Source organism: Lithobates pipiens, unplaced genomic scaffold, assembly GCF_037356315.1.
Source record: "Lithobates pipiens isolate NorthernLeopardFrog02 unplaced genomic scaffold, aLitPip1_a1.2 Scaffold_25, whole genome shotgun sequence".
Taxonomy (NCBI): Eukaryota; Metazoa; Chordata; class Amphibia; order Anura; family Ranidae; genus Lithobates; species Lithobates pipiens.
This window is the reverse complement of record NW_027507787.1, coordinates 175504340-175522077: the sequence shown is the minus strand read 5'-3', so window position 1 is coordinate 175522077 and position 17738 is coordinate 175504340. Positions and strand designations below refer to the sequence as shown.

At 42.2% G+C, this 17738-nt stretch overlaps 1 protein-coding gene across 1 annotated transcript in view; it reads left to right on the top strand.

Moving 5' to 3' along the window:
- The window catches only part of KIF11 (kinesin family member 11), a 54842-nt gene that overhangs the window by 20660 nt on the left and 16444 nt on the right, over window positions 1–17738 (top strand). Inside the window, exons 8-17 of the mRNA XM_077455216.1 lie at window positions 87–177; window positions 1426–1668; window positions 3312–3407; window positions 3495–3583; window positions 6389–6476; window positions 7074–7262; window positions 8065–8272; window positions 8438–8610; window positions 14391–14516; window positions 16255–16413. Of these exons, the coding sequence (XP_077311342.1) occupies window positions 87–177; window positions 1426–1668; window positions 3312–3407; window positions 3495–3583; window positions 6389–6476; window positions 7074–7262; window positions 8065–8272; window positions 8438–8610; window positions 14391–14516; window positions 16255–16413 (1462 nt within the window). The remainder of the gene's footprint in view (window positions 1–86; window positions 178–1425; window positions 1669–3311; window positions 3408–3494; window positions 3584–6388; window positions 6477–7073; window positions 7263–8064; window positions 8273–8437; window positions 8611–14390; window positions 14517–16254; window positions 16414–17738) is intronic.

The following is a 17738-nucleotide window of genomic DNA, read 5'->3' as shown; positions in this document are numbered from 1 at the left end:
TAGCAATTTTAAGATTATTTCTGGTCGTTTGGTTGCACTTTAATTTTTACAGAAAACCTAAACCTGTATATTGTTTGCTTTTGCAGTCGTTCTCACTCTGTGTTTTCAATCACAATCCACATGAAAGAAACCACTATTGATGGGGAAGAGCTGGTTAAAATTGGCAAGCTGAATTTGGTGAGCTTTTTTGTATTTAGTGTTTAATGAATCTGTTTTAATGGTGTTTTTAATCCATTTACCACCCTATGAGGACATTTTGGATAGCCATTGATTTTTTTTATAGAAATCAAATGCTTTATATGCTTGTTTGCAGTGTTTTTCCATTCCATAAGTTATTTAATGTATAGCAGACAGCATAATATGCAATGCGCTTCTAGCAAATTTAATTAAAGGATAAGTTCACCTTTTGGAACATGCTACATCATGTTCCACTCGTTTTTTAGGGTGGACGTGTAACCTGTATCAGCATATGCATCTTCTCTCTTTCATTCACAGGTTCCATTGTGGCTGATGGCTTGTAGTTTTTATTGAGCTACCTGCTCTCCAGCCAGTGTCTGAGATATGGACAGACGGCTATCCTAAGAGTCTGCAGGACCCCAACATTGCACCTGCGACCTGCTGATCTCGGATGCAATGCTCTGCAAGCTCCTTTAGAAAAAAACCCCCCTTTTTTTTTTTTTTTTTTACCTGCACATTTTTTTGCTGTGTGGTGTGTTTTTAAAAGGGGGTGAGGGGGAGGTGAAATTAGCCTCCCCCCCAACTCATGATACATTAGTGTGTTGGTCAGTGGAAAGAATGCTCCTTACACTTGTGTTCATTGGGAAGAATTATCCACTTACAGATGGCTAAATCCATGTTGGCTTCACAGCAGGGTTCTCCAAACTTTCTAAAGAAAGGGGCCAGTTTACCATCCTTCAGACCTTAGGGGGGGCCAGACTGTGGCCATCAGAAGCAGAAAATGTCCCAGCAGCACTTGGAGTAAACGATGCCCCATCTTTGGTGTCATTGGAAGGGATTGTGCCCCATTGTTGGTTTCATTGTGCCCCTTTGTTGGTGTCAGAAAGTTTAAATGGTACCCAAAGGGACACAGTTTGGAGACCACTGCTTTACAGCATACAGTTTTCTCCAGCACTGTACATGTACTTGTTGATAAGCCAGGAAAACTTTCTGTTTGCAGATATAAATATAACCTTGACCTTTTTGTTATCTTATTCTGTACTTTGAGATGACCAATGATCCCATCAGTTTAAATCTCTTCTTTTTCTTTAACTGAAGAGATGCAGGACATTGCTTCAGAAAATATTGCATCCTCGCTACTGTTCAGTTATGGCAAGAAGTCCAGTCTGTTGCACCCGTCAATGATACCCTGTATAGAACCAGTGAAGAGGACCCTGTTGATCTTATTATGCATGCATATCTTCGCAGGTTGATTTGGCTGGAAGTGAGAACATCGGTCGCTCTGGAGCTGTAGACAAGAGAGCCCGTGAAGCTGGCAATATCAATCAGTCTTTGTTGACTTTGGGCAGGGTGATCACAGCCCTGGTAGAGCGAGCACCACATATCCCATACAGAGAGTCTAAACTCACAAGGATCCTACAGGACTCTCTAGGAGGAAGAACAAAAACATCCATCATTGCCACAGTCTCTCCAGCCTCTATTAACCTGGAGGTAAATATGGTTTGCCCATTCTGTTCTATCATGGATATACAGTTGTGCTCATAAGTTTACATACCCTGGCAAAATTTGATTTCTTGGCCATTTTTCAGAAAATATGAATAACACAAACTTTTTTTTCTTTCACTCATGGTTAGCGTTTGGCTGAAGCCATTTATTATCAATCAACTGTGTTTTTACTCTTTTTAAATAGTAATCGCAACAGAAACTACCCAAACAACCCTGATTAAAAGTTTATATGCCCCAGTTCTTAATACCGAGTATTGCCCTTTTTAACATCAATGACATCTTGAAGTATTTGTGGATGAGACTCTTTATCTTCTCAGATGATGAAGCTGTCCATTCCTCTTGGTAAAAAGCCTCCAGTTCCTGCACATTCTTGGTCTGTCTTGCATGAACTGCACGTTTGAGATCTCCCCTGAGTGGCTCAATGATACTGAGGTCAGGAGACTGAGATGGCCATTCCAGAACCTTCACTTTATTCTGCTGTAGCCAATGACAGGTCGACTTGGCCTTGAGTTTTGGATCATTGTTATGTTGGAATGTCGAAGTATGTCCCATTGCGCAGCTTCCTGGCTGAATGCAAATGTTCCTTCAGTATTTTTTGATAACATAATGCATTCATCTTGCCATCAATTTTAACAAAATTTCCTGTGCCTTTTGTAGCTCGCACATCCCCAAAACATCAGCGATCCATCTCTGTACCATTTATCATAGGCCTTGTTGACTCCTCTCCAAATGTAGCATTTATGGTTGTGGCCAAAAAGCTAAATTTTGGTTTCATAACTCCAAATGACTTTGTGCCAGAAGAATTGAGGCTTGTCTCTGCTGTTTGGCCAGGGAATATCCTATGTAACCTCTGAGCATAGTACACTCTGTAAGAATTTTGTCTTAAAGCGTAACTTCTGTCTTTTTTTTTTTTTTCTTTGCATCTATTAAAACCTCTGCCCTTGTTGTTTTTAAATTTGGATAGTAAAACATATATTTTTATTTTATTTTTTGCTAGTAAATACCTTATACAGCCCACTTCCTGTTTCTTGTCTAGTAAAAAGCCTAAGCTTATAACATTATGCCTCTCGCTCTCGTCATAAGAGGGCTAATGAGAGCTGCAAAGCTGGAGGTGTGCCTCTGTCTCTGTAAATCCAGGAAGTGAACAGGCTGCAGCTGCCCACAGTTAAAAAAAAAAAAAAGATGCAGCCAGACTCAGCGGAGGGAGATTTTTGTAACATACTTGGCAAGTACAGAATAACAGTACATATAAAATGATGCAAAATTTTAGAAGGGAAGCTTCAGAATGGCAAAGATTTTTTATTTATCCTAGAGGAGTCTACACCCAATAGGTTGAGGTAAGGGAATGAGAGGGTTGGAAAAGGGCTCCTGAGAGAGGAGATACTCAAGGGTCCATGGCTAAATTTGGAGGGTCAGAAAATTGGGCCTGAGCTGCGTGTTGCAGTTGGAAGTAGCAAAAGTACATCCAACAAGTAATCCAGGGAAGGGGAGCAGGGAACCCGCGAAAAATGTCTCATAAGGTTTTTGCACCTAAACGGGTCTATAGTCGGGGGGGAAAAGATGGAAATGCAAAAGATTGGGATTGCCCCACATAGGACAATATGTGCATTAATTGTGCATTATTGCAGGAAACAGTGAGCACTTTGGAATATGCCAACCGAGCAAAGAGCATCATGAACAAGCCTGAAGTTAACCAGAAACTGACCAAGCGGGCACTGATCAAGGTAAATGTCTCCCATTTGACATGCTGCAGTGTTGGAACCATCTGTGCCATGACAATTGCTGTATTGACCTTATACATTTCTCTTTAGGAATACACAGAGGAGATTGAACGGTTAAAGAGGGACCTTGCTGTAGCTAGAGAGAAGAATGGAGTCTACCTATCCAGTGAAAACTATGAGTATGTGTTTAGTTTTTACAAGCGTTTAACACTCACACACAATTCAGGATTTTCCTTGTTAGAAAGGAATGTTCATATGTAGTGTAGAATGAGCTGGCTTACTAGGTGGCTTGCTCCTAATCATTTCAGAGAAACTGCTTGTATCATTGAAACAGCCTGCATTGATATGAACCCACCACCAGACTAGCATCTAGGTAGTCAGTAGGTGGCCGCATTTCATTGTGGACATTTTTAAATAAGTTTTTGTTTATAAATCCTAATATGTTCATTTTATTTTTTTATTAATGTGTGTATGTGTGTGTGTGTGTGTATATATATATATAATATATTGTTGCATTTTTACTTTTTGAACTCCTAAATGTATATACACATGCGTTACTTAGATTGAGTTTGGAATCCATTTGTTCAGCTTTTAAAAAATGCTTGGGTTATATAAATGAGAATGCATATGCTGATTTTTATTTTCATATATCAGGTGACACAGAGCCATAGTATTTACTATGTGGGTTATAGGCCACCTTCAGGTGATGGACACTGGCATGCCCCAAGACAAACAGTGCACTCCCTATATAACCCCTCCCACCACTGGGAGTACCTCTGTTTTTTTTCGACAGTGTCTATGGTGTTGGTCACAAGTAAAGATGTGCTGTGCTGAGCTCCACTGGAACAATCCTTGCTGGGGCTAGCCATGCTGACCGGATTCATTCAAAGTGTCTTTTTTTTGGCCAGATTGAATGGCCCTAGAGCCCTGGATGCTCAGATTACGAAATTGTCCTGTCGGGATTCACTCCAATGCCACGGCTGTGGTTTACATCAATCACCAAGGGGGCACGGGAAGTAGTGCAGCCCCAAAGGAGGTGCATCATGTTCCATCTTAGGCAAGGAATGTTTCTTTCTGCCCATCGGCAATTTTCATTCCAGGGGTAGAAAATTGGCTGACGGACTACTTGAGTCGCCAACAATTGTTTCCAGGCGAATGGTCCCTTCACCCCAATATCTTTCTGTTAATTTCAAAAATGGGGTGTTCCGGGCGTGGATCTGTTCGCATCCAAATTCAAAAACAACAATTTTGTGTCGAGGACAAGGGATCTGCTGGCATGCGGAGCAGATGCCTTGGTCTTTCCATGGGATCAGTTTAAACCGATATATGCCTTTCCCCCAGTTCTGCTGCTTCCGCAACTTCTTCTCAGGATCAGGCAAGAAGGGAAAGAGGTGATTCTGGTGGCCAAGAAGATCTTGGTTTGCCGAGATCATAAAGATGGCAGTAAGGGATCCTGCCATTGTGGCCAGACCTTCTCACATAAGGTCCGGTATTCCATCCTACCTTACAAACGCTAAATGTAACGGTTTGGCTATTAAAACCCACATTCTAAAGGACCGTGGGTTATCTCCTTCAGTAGTGTCCACTTTGGTTAATGCTAGGAAGCCGGCCTCCAGAGTCGTAATACTATAGTCTGGAAGGCATTTGTCTCCTGGTGTGGATCCAGGGGTTTGCACCCTAGGAAGTATGTCATAGGTAGGATGCCTGAATTCCTGCAGATGGGATTGGAAATGAAGCTGGCCTTGAGTACTATCAAGGGCCAGGTCTTGGCCTTATCAGTATTCTTTCAAAGGCCTCTTGCTTCTCACTCTCTGGTTCGCAGCTTTATTCAGGGGTTAACGCGGATTAATCCTCCCGGTACCCCTGAATCCTTGGGATTTGAATTTAGTCTTATCAGCTTTACAGAAACAGCCTTTTGAGCCTATATGGGATATTTCCTTGGTTCTTTTGACGAGAAAAATAATCTTTTTGGTTGCCATATCCTCTGCCAGAAGGGTATCAGAATTGGCGGCTGTCTTGTAAAGAGCCATATTTGATTATTCATAAGGATAAGGTGGTATTGTGGCCTCATCCTGAATTCCCACCAAAGGTAGTGACAGGTTTTCATTTAAACCATGATATTGTTCTGCCTTCCTTTTTTCCCAGAGCCTCGATCTAGAGAAAAGTCGCCACATTCCCCTGATGTAGTGAGAGCGGTCAAGGTCTATTTAAAGTAGCCCGCTCAGATTTGCAAAACGGATGTTTTGTTTGTACTGCCAGAAAGTCCTAATAGAGGACGGGCAGCATTAAAATCTACTATTTACAAATGGATTTGTCACGTGATTGTTCAAGCTTATGGTCTAAATAAGAAAAATTCCTCCTTTTCATGTTAAAGCGCACTCCATCAGGGCTGTTGGTGCTTCTTGGGCAGTGCATCACCAAGCCTCCATGGCTCAGATATGCAAGGCCGCAACATGGTCTTCAGTCCATACAGTTACCAGATTCTATTAAATTGATGTAAAAGGTCATGTGGATATTGCCTTTGGGCGCAGTGTACTACAGGCTGCAGTATGAGTCCTCTAGTCTCTTAATGCCCTACTTTTTTTTGTTGTCTCCCTCGTCTTCAGTTGCCATTGCTATGGGACATTCCACATAGTAACCACAATGGCTCTGTGTCACCTGATGTATGGACAAAAAAAACAGGATTTTTAAAACCGGCTTACCTGTAAAATCCTTTTTTGAAGTACATCAGGGGACACGGAGGTCCTTCCCTTCTTTGTTTTACACGTGCATTGCTTGGCTACAAAACTGAGGTACTCCCAGTAGTGGGAGGGGTTATATAGGGAGTGCACTTTTTGTCTTAAAGTGTGCCAGTGTCCATCACCTGAAGGTGGCCTATAAACCACATAGTAACTATTATGGCTCTGTGTCCCCTGATGTACTTCAAAGAAAAGGATTTACAGGTAAGCTGTTTTAAAAATTATTATTTTTTTTTTTTAACACAGAGAGCTTCAAGGGAAAATTGTAAATCAAGAAGAACAAATCTCAGACTATATGGAAAAGATTGCCGCCATGGAGGAGGAGCTGAAGAGGGTATTTTATATTTATTTATTTGCAAAAATTAGTTGCAGTATTAGTTTATGTAAATAAAGGCGTTGCGCTAGTAAACGGGTACCAATAAAAAACGAATCATTCTTTAATGTAGACAAAGAAAATGCCCACTGGTGCAAAAAGTCAAATTTCTGCATAAATTAGGAGTGAAAATGAGTATAGATAAATGTGTCCAAAGCGGCACCTCCGTATTTGTTGTGTAGTTTTACTTCAAAGTGCCTTTGTGGGCCCCTTGTATTTTCAATATTGACAATACAGTTCTGAACTTCCAAAATCAAAATTACTGCCACTACCGTAATTCATTGATAAATTGCATGTGTACTATTGCTTTTAAAAAAACCATTGGAGCTGCTAGAGCATGCAAATAAATGTATTCACCTTTCCCTATTCTCAATTCTACAATTAGACCCCTGTGTGGGGTGAAACTTGTAGGTGTGATAGGGCTGACTGTCTCTCACAGACCAATAACAAATCATGACTATCGCTTCCGTTTTTGAGCTTTTTAGAATATGTGGACGTTTTCCTGTGTGATCCTCCAACTAACCTACAGCATATTTTACCAACTTTATACCTTGGCAGGTGACTGAGCTGTTCTCGGAGAGTAAAAAGGAGTTGGAGGAGTGTAGCACGGTTCTGCAGTATAAGGAGAAGGAGCTGGAGGAAACGCACAAGAACCTACAGGAATCTAAGTTGCGCCTTTCCGAGGAGGAGTTTGTGGTGACCGCTCTGGAGTCCACAGAGAAGAAACTTCATAATACTGCTAACAAGGTATCACAGTGACGCCTACATACAAACATACGCATGGGAATCACGGTCCTTGCACAGTATTCTGGATGGACAGCACATTCAGTCTTACCTCAATTCAGAGCAGAGTGCGCACGAAATGGTGACGTCACCGGCTATAAAAGCGCAAATCTCTCCTAAATGATGCACGTTTTAGGAGATATTATTTATCTGCCCGTATGCTTATAATAAAGCTTCTCTATGTGCCATAAACAGCAACTCCTGTGCGGCCAATCAGCCAAAGTACACAAACCTGGTGCTGTTTACTGCCGCTTTCAAAAAGTTGGGAAAAGTTCATCTCTTTGGAGTTTAGATCTTTCCTGAGTTCTAATGTGTTTATGGAAAGTTTTTTTTATATTGTCTCTGGAAACTGGAATCTCAAATATGGAACAATATTTTTTGGGGGAGTTTAAATAGCCTGGCAGGGGTTATAAACCTTCCCTCGTCTTTTTTTTATTATTATTTATTTCTTGGTCTGGTCTGTGGTACTATTTGGGAAAAATTTCCCTTCCTGTCCTACAGATGCAACAAAGTTAAAAAAACGTTTCCAAAGGGATGGGAAACTCTCCTCTTCTGGTAACTGCTTTAAATTTTTAGATTTTCTATCTTTCACAGTGACTGTGTAGGTACCAGTACAAGGGAAAGAGTGAATCTCCCCAATGGGTGCACAGGCTGCTATAAAGTGACGGGGGTCTAACCTACGTAAAAAGTGAAAGAATTAAAATGTACACAAGACTGAAATCAATTTAAAACTTATTGGAACATTTTATTTTCTTCCATCTTCTAGTTGCTGGTCACAGTCCAGGAATCTACTGAACATGTTTCTGGTCTCCATGCCAAATTGGATCGAAAAAAGGCCGTAGAGCAACATAATGCTCTGGTCCATGAAAGCTTTGCAGAGCAGATGGATAAAAAGTTTCAAATGATTCAGAAATCCGTCGAAGATTACAGTGTAAAGCATCAGGGGATGCAGGATTTCTATATCTGCTCTGTAGGTAAGAATCTGCCTGTGTGTGTGTGTGTGTGTGTGTTAACTAAAATGTCCTGCATACTGAAAATTACAAAACTAAAATGTTGAAAACAATTCTATATGATTGATGGCAGTTGCTCCCATGAACCGAAAATTTTATAATTTTTTGTATTTTAAATTTTTCTGGCAGATGCTCACTTGGCTGCACTATCTTCGGCATCAAATGCAACCACCTCCGCTGTATCCACATCCTTTACTACTATTGCTGAAACTGTGTCAAGACAAGTGACGCAGAGTACTGAAGAAATGTTAATGCAGGAGGGTCTGTCATGTCAAGCAAGGGAAAATCTGCAAAAACGGATGGTAAGTTAGAAGAAGAAAAGTAATTCTACCAACTCCTACTATCAAAAGGGTATTTCTTCAAAATGCTTGACCGAGGCAGTTTAGAGGCACGATCTATAATGCACCTCCTGGATCACAGCGAGTCTGATATCCTGAATACAGCCACTAAGTGCACCTTGGAGAGCAGTATCTCTCCACCTCTATTTTTCTCCCTGCACATTGAACCATTGGGTCTGCTAATTGGGATCGTAACTTGGAGCACACTTGCTGACATTAACCCCTTGTCATCTGGAAGTCATGGTGGTATCGTTTATACAAATTTTCGGATCACTTCAACCATGATAATGAGTTGTGCTTATGAAGTTTAATTTGATCATCTCGTTTTTTTCATTGACAGTTTTTAATTTTAAATCCCAGCATGCATCCCATAAATGAAATTTTGACTATACCATTAGCAATAGTTCTTTACTACTGGTCCCATTTATCGCTGCATTTTTGTTTATTCCTTCAAAATGTGTCTGGAAAGTATTTAAAGCACAGCTCCATGCAAAAATAGGATTTTTAAAATGGCTTACCTGTAAAATCCTTTTCTTAGAAGTACATCACGGGACTCCGAGCCACATTGGTTACTATATCTGTTATAGGCCACCTTCAGCCGATGGACACTGGCACACCCTAAGACAAAAAGTTCACTCCCTATATAACCCCTCCCACTATTGGGAGTACCTCAGTTTTGTAGCAAACCAATACACGTGTATACCAAAAGAAGGGAGGGACCTCTGTGTCCCGTGATGTACTAAAAATCCTATTTTCTTTTTGTACATCACGGGACACAGCCATAGTAGTTACTATGTTGGATGTCCCATAGCAATGCCAACTGAAGGGAGGTAGACGCAACAAAAGTAGGGCACTAAGACTAGAGGACTTGTACTGCAGCCTGCAGTACACGGCGCCCAAAGGCAATATACTCATGACCTTTTACATCTACTTGATAGAATCTGGAAAATGTATGCGGCCTTGCAGATTTGAGCCATGGAGGCTTGGTGATGCTCTGCCCAGGAAGCACTAACAGCCCCGGTGGAGTGCGCTTTAATATGAAAAGGTGGAGTTTTCCTCTTAAACCATAAGCTTGAACAATCGCTTGACAAATCCATTTAGAAATTGTAGACTTCAATGCTGCCCGTCCTCTTAGGACCTTCTGACAACACAAACAGATGTTTACAAATCTGAACGGTCACCTTCACATAGACCTTGATTGCTGTCACAACATCAAGAGAATGTAGTGACCTTTCTTCTGCAGAACGAGGTTCTGGAAAAATAAAGGCAGAACAATATCCTGGTTTAAATGAAAACCTGACACTGCCTTCGGAAGGAAGTTGGGACGAGGACGCAATACAACCTTATCATTATGAATAATCAAATATGGCTCTTTACAAGAAAGAGCAGCCAGCTCTGATACTCTTTTTGCAGAAGAAATGGCAACCCAAAAAACGAATTTCCTTGTCAAAAGGACCACGAGAATATCTCATATCGGCTCAAAAGGCGGCTTCTGTAATGTCGACAGGACTAAATTCAAGTCCCAAGGGTTCAGGAAAGACCTAACCATAGGATTAATCTTCGTTACCCCTAAATAAAGCTACGAACCAGAGAGTGTGAAGCAAGCGGTCATTGTAAAAACACTGATAAGGCTGACACCTGGCCTTTTTGATAGTACTCAAGGCAAGCTTAATTTCTAATACCATCTGTAGAAATTCAAGGATCCTACCTATGACCTATTTCCTGGGGTGCCAACCCCTGGATTCACACCAGGAGACATATGCCTTCCAAGCTCTATAATATGACTCTGGAGGCCAGATTCCTAGCATTAATCAAAGTAGAAACTACTGAACTTGACAGGTGTGGAATCTACAAGCAGTGTTCATTAGGGTTTTTTTAAGCAGATTTACATGGGACAATGTTGTGGGGGAGGGTTTACAACCAATTTAAGGCATCAATTTTTTGTTCCAAGCCTAAAATGGTTAAGGAAAAAACCTCTTCAGTAATACATACAGGGGCTGCAGTGCTAAAAGCAGCTGCAACACCCGACGTCCTTGATGGCTCACTCTGACCAGCCAAAACACTGTCAGGGGAGGATGCCGTTTTCTTAGACATGTTTTTAGGCTTCCTAGTGGCTGTAGAAGTCTTTCTAGAGCCGTTTTTTGAAGTGCCCCCCCCCCTCCGACCATAGCCCGATGCACAAAGCAGAGGTACTATCAGAAGGAACGCATCCACTGCTTGAGCAATAGTCCAGCCCTGCTGCTGCTATTAATGCGCAGCCTAATACAATAGTAAATGTGTCAAAAGGAATGCCTGTTGCCAAACCTTTCATGCCCCTCTTGCTCTTGTGTCCCTCCACAACTTGCAGCAGTATCAATGGTGCTTTAAAAAAAAACGAAAAAACTTTCTGGCAATGGATGTTGGAGGCCGCCAATGCCGCGCTAAGGCCCACGCCCCTCCGTCTCCTACGGCCCCCCTCTCTTTTTGTTTAAAAAGCTTTCCTGCATGAGTGCGGGACTCTGATCCTATGGGATAATTTTTGTGGAAAAATGGTGAGGAAGGAGCCTGGAAGCCGCCGAGTAGGGCAGTGTGCCATTCGTTTAAATTTTTTTTTTTTTTTTCCTGGCACTTCTTCCTTGTGAAGAGGGGGAGAAAATGGCACATACAGTGCCTTTGCGAAAGTATTTGGCCCCCTTGAACTTTTCAACCTTTTGCCACATTTCAGGCTTCAAACATAAAGATTTAAAAAAATGTATTTTTTTGTGAAGAATCGCCAACAAGTGGGACACAATTGTGAAGTGGAACGAAATCTATTGGATAATTTAAACTTTTTTAGCAAATAAAAAACTGAAAAGTGGTGCGTGCAAAATTATTCGGCCCCTTTACTTTCAGTGCAGCAAACTCACTCCAGAAGTTCAGCGAGGATCTCTGAATGATCCAATGTTGTCCTAAATTACTGATGGTGATAAATAGAATCCACCTGTGTGTAATCAAGTCTCTGTATAAATGCACCTGCTCTGTGATAGTCTCAGGGTTCTGTTGAAAGCGCAGAGAGCATCATGAAGACCAAGGAACACACCAGGCAGGTCCGTAATACTGTTGTGGAGAAGTTTAAAGCCGGATTTGGATACAAAAAGATTTTCCAAGCTTTAAACATCCCAAGGAGCACCGTGCAAGCGATCATTTTGAAATGGAAGGAGTATCAGACCACTGCAAATCTACCAAGACCTGGCCGTCCCTCTAAACTTTCAGCTCAGACAAGGAGAAGACTGATCAGAGATGCAGCCAAGAGGCCCATGATCACTCTGGATGAACTGCAGAGAGCTACAGCTGAGGTGGGAGAGTCTGTCCATAGGACAACAATCAGTCATACACTGCACAAATCTGGCCTTTATGGAAGAGGGGCAAGAAGAAAGCCATTTCTCAAAGATATCCATAAAAAGTCTCGTCTAAAGTTTGACACACCAAACGTGGAAGAAGGTGATCTGGTCAGATGAAACCAAAATCGAACTTTTTGCCCACAATGCAAAACTATATGTTTGGCGTAAAAGCAACACAGCTCCTCACCCTCAACACACCATCCCCACTGTCAAACATGGTGGTGGCAGCATCATGGTTTGGGCCTGCTTTTCTTCAGCAGGGACAGGGAAGATGGTTAAAATTGAGGGGAAGATGGATGCAGCCAAATACAGGACCATTCTGGATGAAAATCTGCAAAAGACCTGAAACTGGGACGGAGATTTATCTTCCAACAAGACAATGATCCCAAACATACAGCAAAATCTACAAAGGAATGGTTCACAAATAAATGTATCCAGGTGTTAGAATGGCCAAGTCAAAGTCCAGACCTGAATCCAATCGAGAATCTGTGGAAAGAACTGAAAACTTCTGTTCACAGACGCTCTCCATTTAACCTCACTGAGCTCGAGCTGTTTTGCAAGGAAGAATGGGCAAGAATTTCAGTCTCTCGATGTGCAAAACTGATAGAGACATACCCCAAGCGACTTGCAGCTGTAATCGCAGCAAAAGGTGGCTCTGCAAAGTATTAACGCAAGGGGGCCGAATAATTTTGCACGCCCCACTTTTCAGTTTTTTATTAGTTAAAAAAGTTTCGAAAATCCAATAGATTTCGTTCCACTTCACAATTGTGTCCCACTTGGTGATTCTTCACAAAAAATAAAAATGTTATCTTTATGCTTGAAGCCTGAAATATGGCAAAAGGTTGAAAGTTCAAGGGGGCCGAATACTTTCGCAAGGCACTGTAGGTATGACAACATTCACTAAATTAAAAGAGGCATTCATAAGGAAATTCAAAAATTTCTTAGAAAAACTCCTTACCTTTCCTGCCGGAGGGTTTTCTCTGGTAAAACCAACAGACCCAATCTTCACCCTTCACTGTGGGTTTCATTAACAAACCTTCAGGAGCTGGGGGACCCTTGGGGAAACCCGCAATCCTGGACCTGTAATAGCACCACTGCCAGTAAAACTTTATGGCCTTAATACCAAAAGTACTGGATCCCAAAGTCCAATTCTCTTAAAAGAGAAGCGTTTACATGCAAAACCTTGTTTCTAAGGATGCAAGGCCTGGGTACCATTCAATTCGGCCTAAAAAGACTTTGAATGGATCCGGCTGCATGGCTAACCCCAGCAAGGATTGCTCCAGAGGAGCTCAGCACATCTTTACTCGTGACCAACACCTTAGACATTGGCGAAAAAACTGAGGTACTCCCAGTAGTGGGAGGGGTTATATAGGGAGTGTACTTCTTGTCTTGAGGTGTTCCAGTGTCCATCAACTGAAGGTGGTCTATAACCCACATAGTAAATACTATGGCTCTGTGTTCTGTGATGTACGATAAGAAAGACGAAGATCCGCTTCTTCGATTTTCATGACTCACGCATATGCAGTAGGAAACTGGCTGTGAAGCCCTCAGGCTTCACTGCCAGTTTCCCTTACTTTTACAATGCCAGTTAGGTTCGGCTCGGGGTGCGGACATCACAGGATCCCTGGACTGGTAAGTGTCCCTTTTTTTTTTTTTTTTTTTTTTTTAATAGTCAGTAGCTTTATTTTTACAGACCGGAGCTCCTCTTTAATTTAAATCAGCCTAACAAGCCCTCTATTCACACCATTGAGATGACATCCAGAATGCCCAGGGTTTCGAATGTTGAAAGACAATTTTATTTTTTTATTTTTATTTTTTATTTTTTTTTCTTGCTTACCTTCCCCTCTAAACTGTGCAAGCTTTATGTAGCCACCCAAAAACATTACATCCAAATGGTTCTTTGATTTTTGATGGCGTTTAGGAACCTGGTTAGTCTTGACTAATCTTGACAAACTATTCCCTACTCCAGTGATGGCGAACCTTGGCACCCCAGATGTTTTGGAACTACATTTCCCATGATGTTCAACCACACTGAAAAGTGCATGAGCATCATGGAAAATGTAGTTCCAAAACATCTGGGGTGCTAAGGTTTGCCATCACTGCCCTACACTATCCAAATTTAAAAAAAATGCCTATACATATACAACTACAATCTTTTGTAATCATGGCACAAAATACTACTGGTGATGTATATAGTGTGTAAGTTGTACCAATGTGAAGGTTCTCTAGTAGAGATCTGTTCAAATGAAGCAAAACCTAGGTCATGCCGTATTACTAGAATTAACTGATCTACTACTGTACATCTGTTTTCATAATGTGATTTATTACTGCCTCGCTGGTGTCCTTTTCTCTTTTTAACGACATTGTTTTTTTTTTCCTTGTCAGGCTGAACTCCGTTCCACACTCCAGAAAGCCCTCACAGCAGACTTGCTACCAGTTGTTACCTCGGTTTTGAATCTCAATTCTCACTTGAGTCAATGCTTGCAAAATTTCTTTGGTGTTGCGGAAAAGGCAAGTTCACATCCATGTCTAACCATTATTACTACAAGATTTGTTCCTTTTACAGTGTTCATAGACCAGCTTTAGCAGCCACCGTCTGAGGAACTGCTTGCCCCCCCCCCCCCCCCCCCCCCAAGGTTTTTCCCAGACTTTGTCTTTTCTGAAAATGGGAAGTGCTAATGTTTTATGCTAACTAATCATAGAGTCCACTTTCCCTGTAGCAGTTTGGCATCAACTGAATACATGCATTGGCATATTAATATTGGTTGATACCATACATTGTTGTGAACATAGATCGCTACAGCTGCAGAGGCCCTCCTCGATAGCCTCTGCAGCTGTAGTGATTCGCAGCCAGCTTCTCTTGGTTAACATGCTTCGTGGACCTGGTGAAAAACCGGGCCCAAGTAAGGATCGTGTTTGGGTCCCTGGAGAGTTAAGTGTTCTTTTATTAAAGCGGCTGCTGACTGTCATTAATCGAACACTTGCATGTCCTGGAGTCCAGTGACGTCGGCACCGCAGGTGTTACCATCAGCTGTCTGTTGCATGCCACCTCCATTGCGAGTAAGGGAACCCGGCAGTGTAGCCTTTCAGCTTCATGCCGGGAACCCTACTGCACAAGTGCGAGGTCCGGCTGCTCTCTCCTACTGGGCCGGTGAGAAGGGGAGGAGAAGGGAGCCCCAGCCGTGATGTCAATACCCATGGCTGAGGCTCCCAGAAGTGAGGAAAGACATACCTGTGAAAGACATATGCTCCCCCCCCGGAAAGGTGATAAACCTGGCACCAAGAGGGGGGGGGGGGTACAATAATGAGTGGAAGTTCCACTTTTAGGTGAAACTCCGCTTTAAGTCAGCAACTACAGTATTTGTAGCTGTTGACTTTTAGTGTATGTATATATGTGTGTGTGATATATAATTTTTATTTTATTTTTTTACATACACACGCGCACACACATATACACACACGCACATCTCCCTTTTTCTTTTTTTTGGCGAAGTACCACATTAGTAACTTCGCCTTTTTTTTTTTTTTTTTTTTTTTCTGTGACTGAGCATTCGAAAAAGTGTGTGATTTCAAGAACTCCAAAGGTGAAAGTAGGCCTTAAAGAGGGATTCCACCTACAAAATAAATATTAAAAGCCAGCAGCTATAAATACTACAGCTGCTGACTTTTAATAAATGGACACTCACCTGTCCCGGGTTCCAGCGATGCCGAGGCCGATCGATCGCTCGGCTCTCGGCTGCTGCCGCCACCATTCTAGGTGAGGGAATCAGGAAGTGAAGCGAATCGGCTGCACTTCCCCGTTCCCTACTGCGCATGCGCGAGTCGCGCAGCGCAATAGGAATTGTCCGCACTGTCTCTGAGACCCGTGTGTGTCCCAACAGACAGCGCGGCAGGACAGGAAATGGCGTTTTTGCTTTATTTTTGATGCTGTCTCTCTGAGCAGTACTGGCTGTAAATGCTTTCTTTGGTGCTGGTAGACAGTTTAGCTTCAATTGACTGTAACTCATCAAACCCAAGCATTTGTTTCAGTCTCGCTCCTCTAAACTTGAAGTTGGTAAATGTTTGCTGTTGGCTACAGCAGGAGTGAGCAACCATGAAAAGGATTGATGCTTGGTTCATAGCATGAAGAATAATTTGTGCTGTAATTTTGCTGTGTGATGGATATATATATATATATATATATATATATATATATATATATATATATATATATATATATATATATATATATTTTTTTTTCTCCTTTTAGGTTGTTGCCCATAAAGAAGAAATGAGACAATTTTTTACTGATCATTCTATGATGCTGCACAAGTTGCGCCTGGATTCCACATCAGCCCTGTCCAGTATTCAGTCTGATTCTCTGTGTTTGAGAGAGGAGATCCAAGCTGCTCAGACCATGCATTCCGAGGTAAAGCCCAGACATGTCTTCTCTCAAGTTTTTATCCAGTGAACACCATTGTGGCAATTAAGAATTCTGTTATGAGCCATAAATGTGGCCTCCTGTACCGTTCCTCCTGAAAATGCTGACTGCCTGGCTGTTATCTAGAGCATAGAGAATAAAAAAGAGAGCGCGCACACCAGCCCTAGTGTATTACAATTAAAATGTCAAATTTAAAAAGCAGGGATTGCACTTGCAGATTGCCGGTATTTATATGGCATCAAAATCAAAGTTTCCACGGCTGCCTCCTCTCCTGGTTTGTAGGCTCTTTTTATAGTGGCTTGCAACGAGGTTAGATAAACGCTATGGGCTTACATTGCCTGCTATCCACTACCGCACACCGCTCACACACATACACTGACAAGCCGGCTGTGAGTGACGTCACCCGTGGCCAGGGGGAGGATTTCTCTGTGTACGTGCTGACTGCTACAGAGCATAAACAGCTGTTACCACAACAACATGTTTTCAGAGGCGTGGCCTCCTTCAGGTGACGCCCTGTAGTCCACCAGTGATTTAACCACTTCCCGACCAGCGCACGACGATGTACGTCGACAGAATGGCACGGGCAGGCATATTGGCGTACAGGTACGTTCAATATTCAATACCGCCCTGCCATCGGGAGCGCGGCACGCTCCCGCGCTGGTCGGGACCCCCGTGAGTCCGGTCGCAGGACTCGCGGACTCGATCGCCCCGGGCATCCCCGCTATCGTCTCACGGAGCGGCCGAATGGAGGAAATGCAGTGTAAACAGCATTTCTCCATTCTGCCTAGCAACTAGTGACGCTGATCTCTGCTCCATGTGATTGGAGCAGAGATCAGTGTTCACTAAATGAAAGCCCAACCCCCCCCCCCCCCCCACAGTTAGTAACACACCCCTAGGAACACTTAACCCCTACACTGCCACCCCCTGGTTAACCCCTTCACTGCCAGTGTCATTTACACAGGAATCACTGCATTTATATAGCAGTGATTACTGTATAAATGACAATGGTCCCAAAAATGTGTCAAAAATGTCCGATGGGTCCCCCACAATGTCGCAGTCACAATAAAAAATCGCTGATCGCCGCCATTACTAGTAAAAAAAAATAATAAAAAATTAATAAAAATGCTATAAAACTATCCCTATTTTGTAAACGCTATAACTTTTGCGCAAACCAATCAATCGCTTATTGCGATTTTTTTTTTTTTTTTTTTTTTTTTTTTTACCAAAAATATGTAGAAGAATACGTATCGGCCTAAACTGAGGGAAAAAAATGTTTTTTTTATATATTTGGAGGATATTTATTATAACAAAAA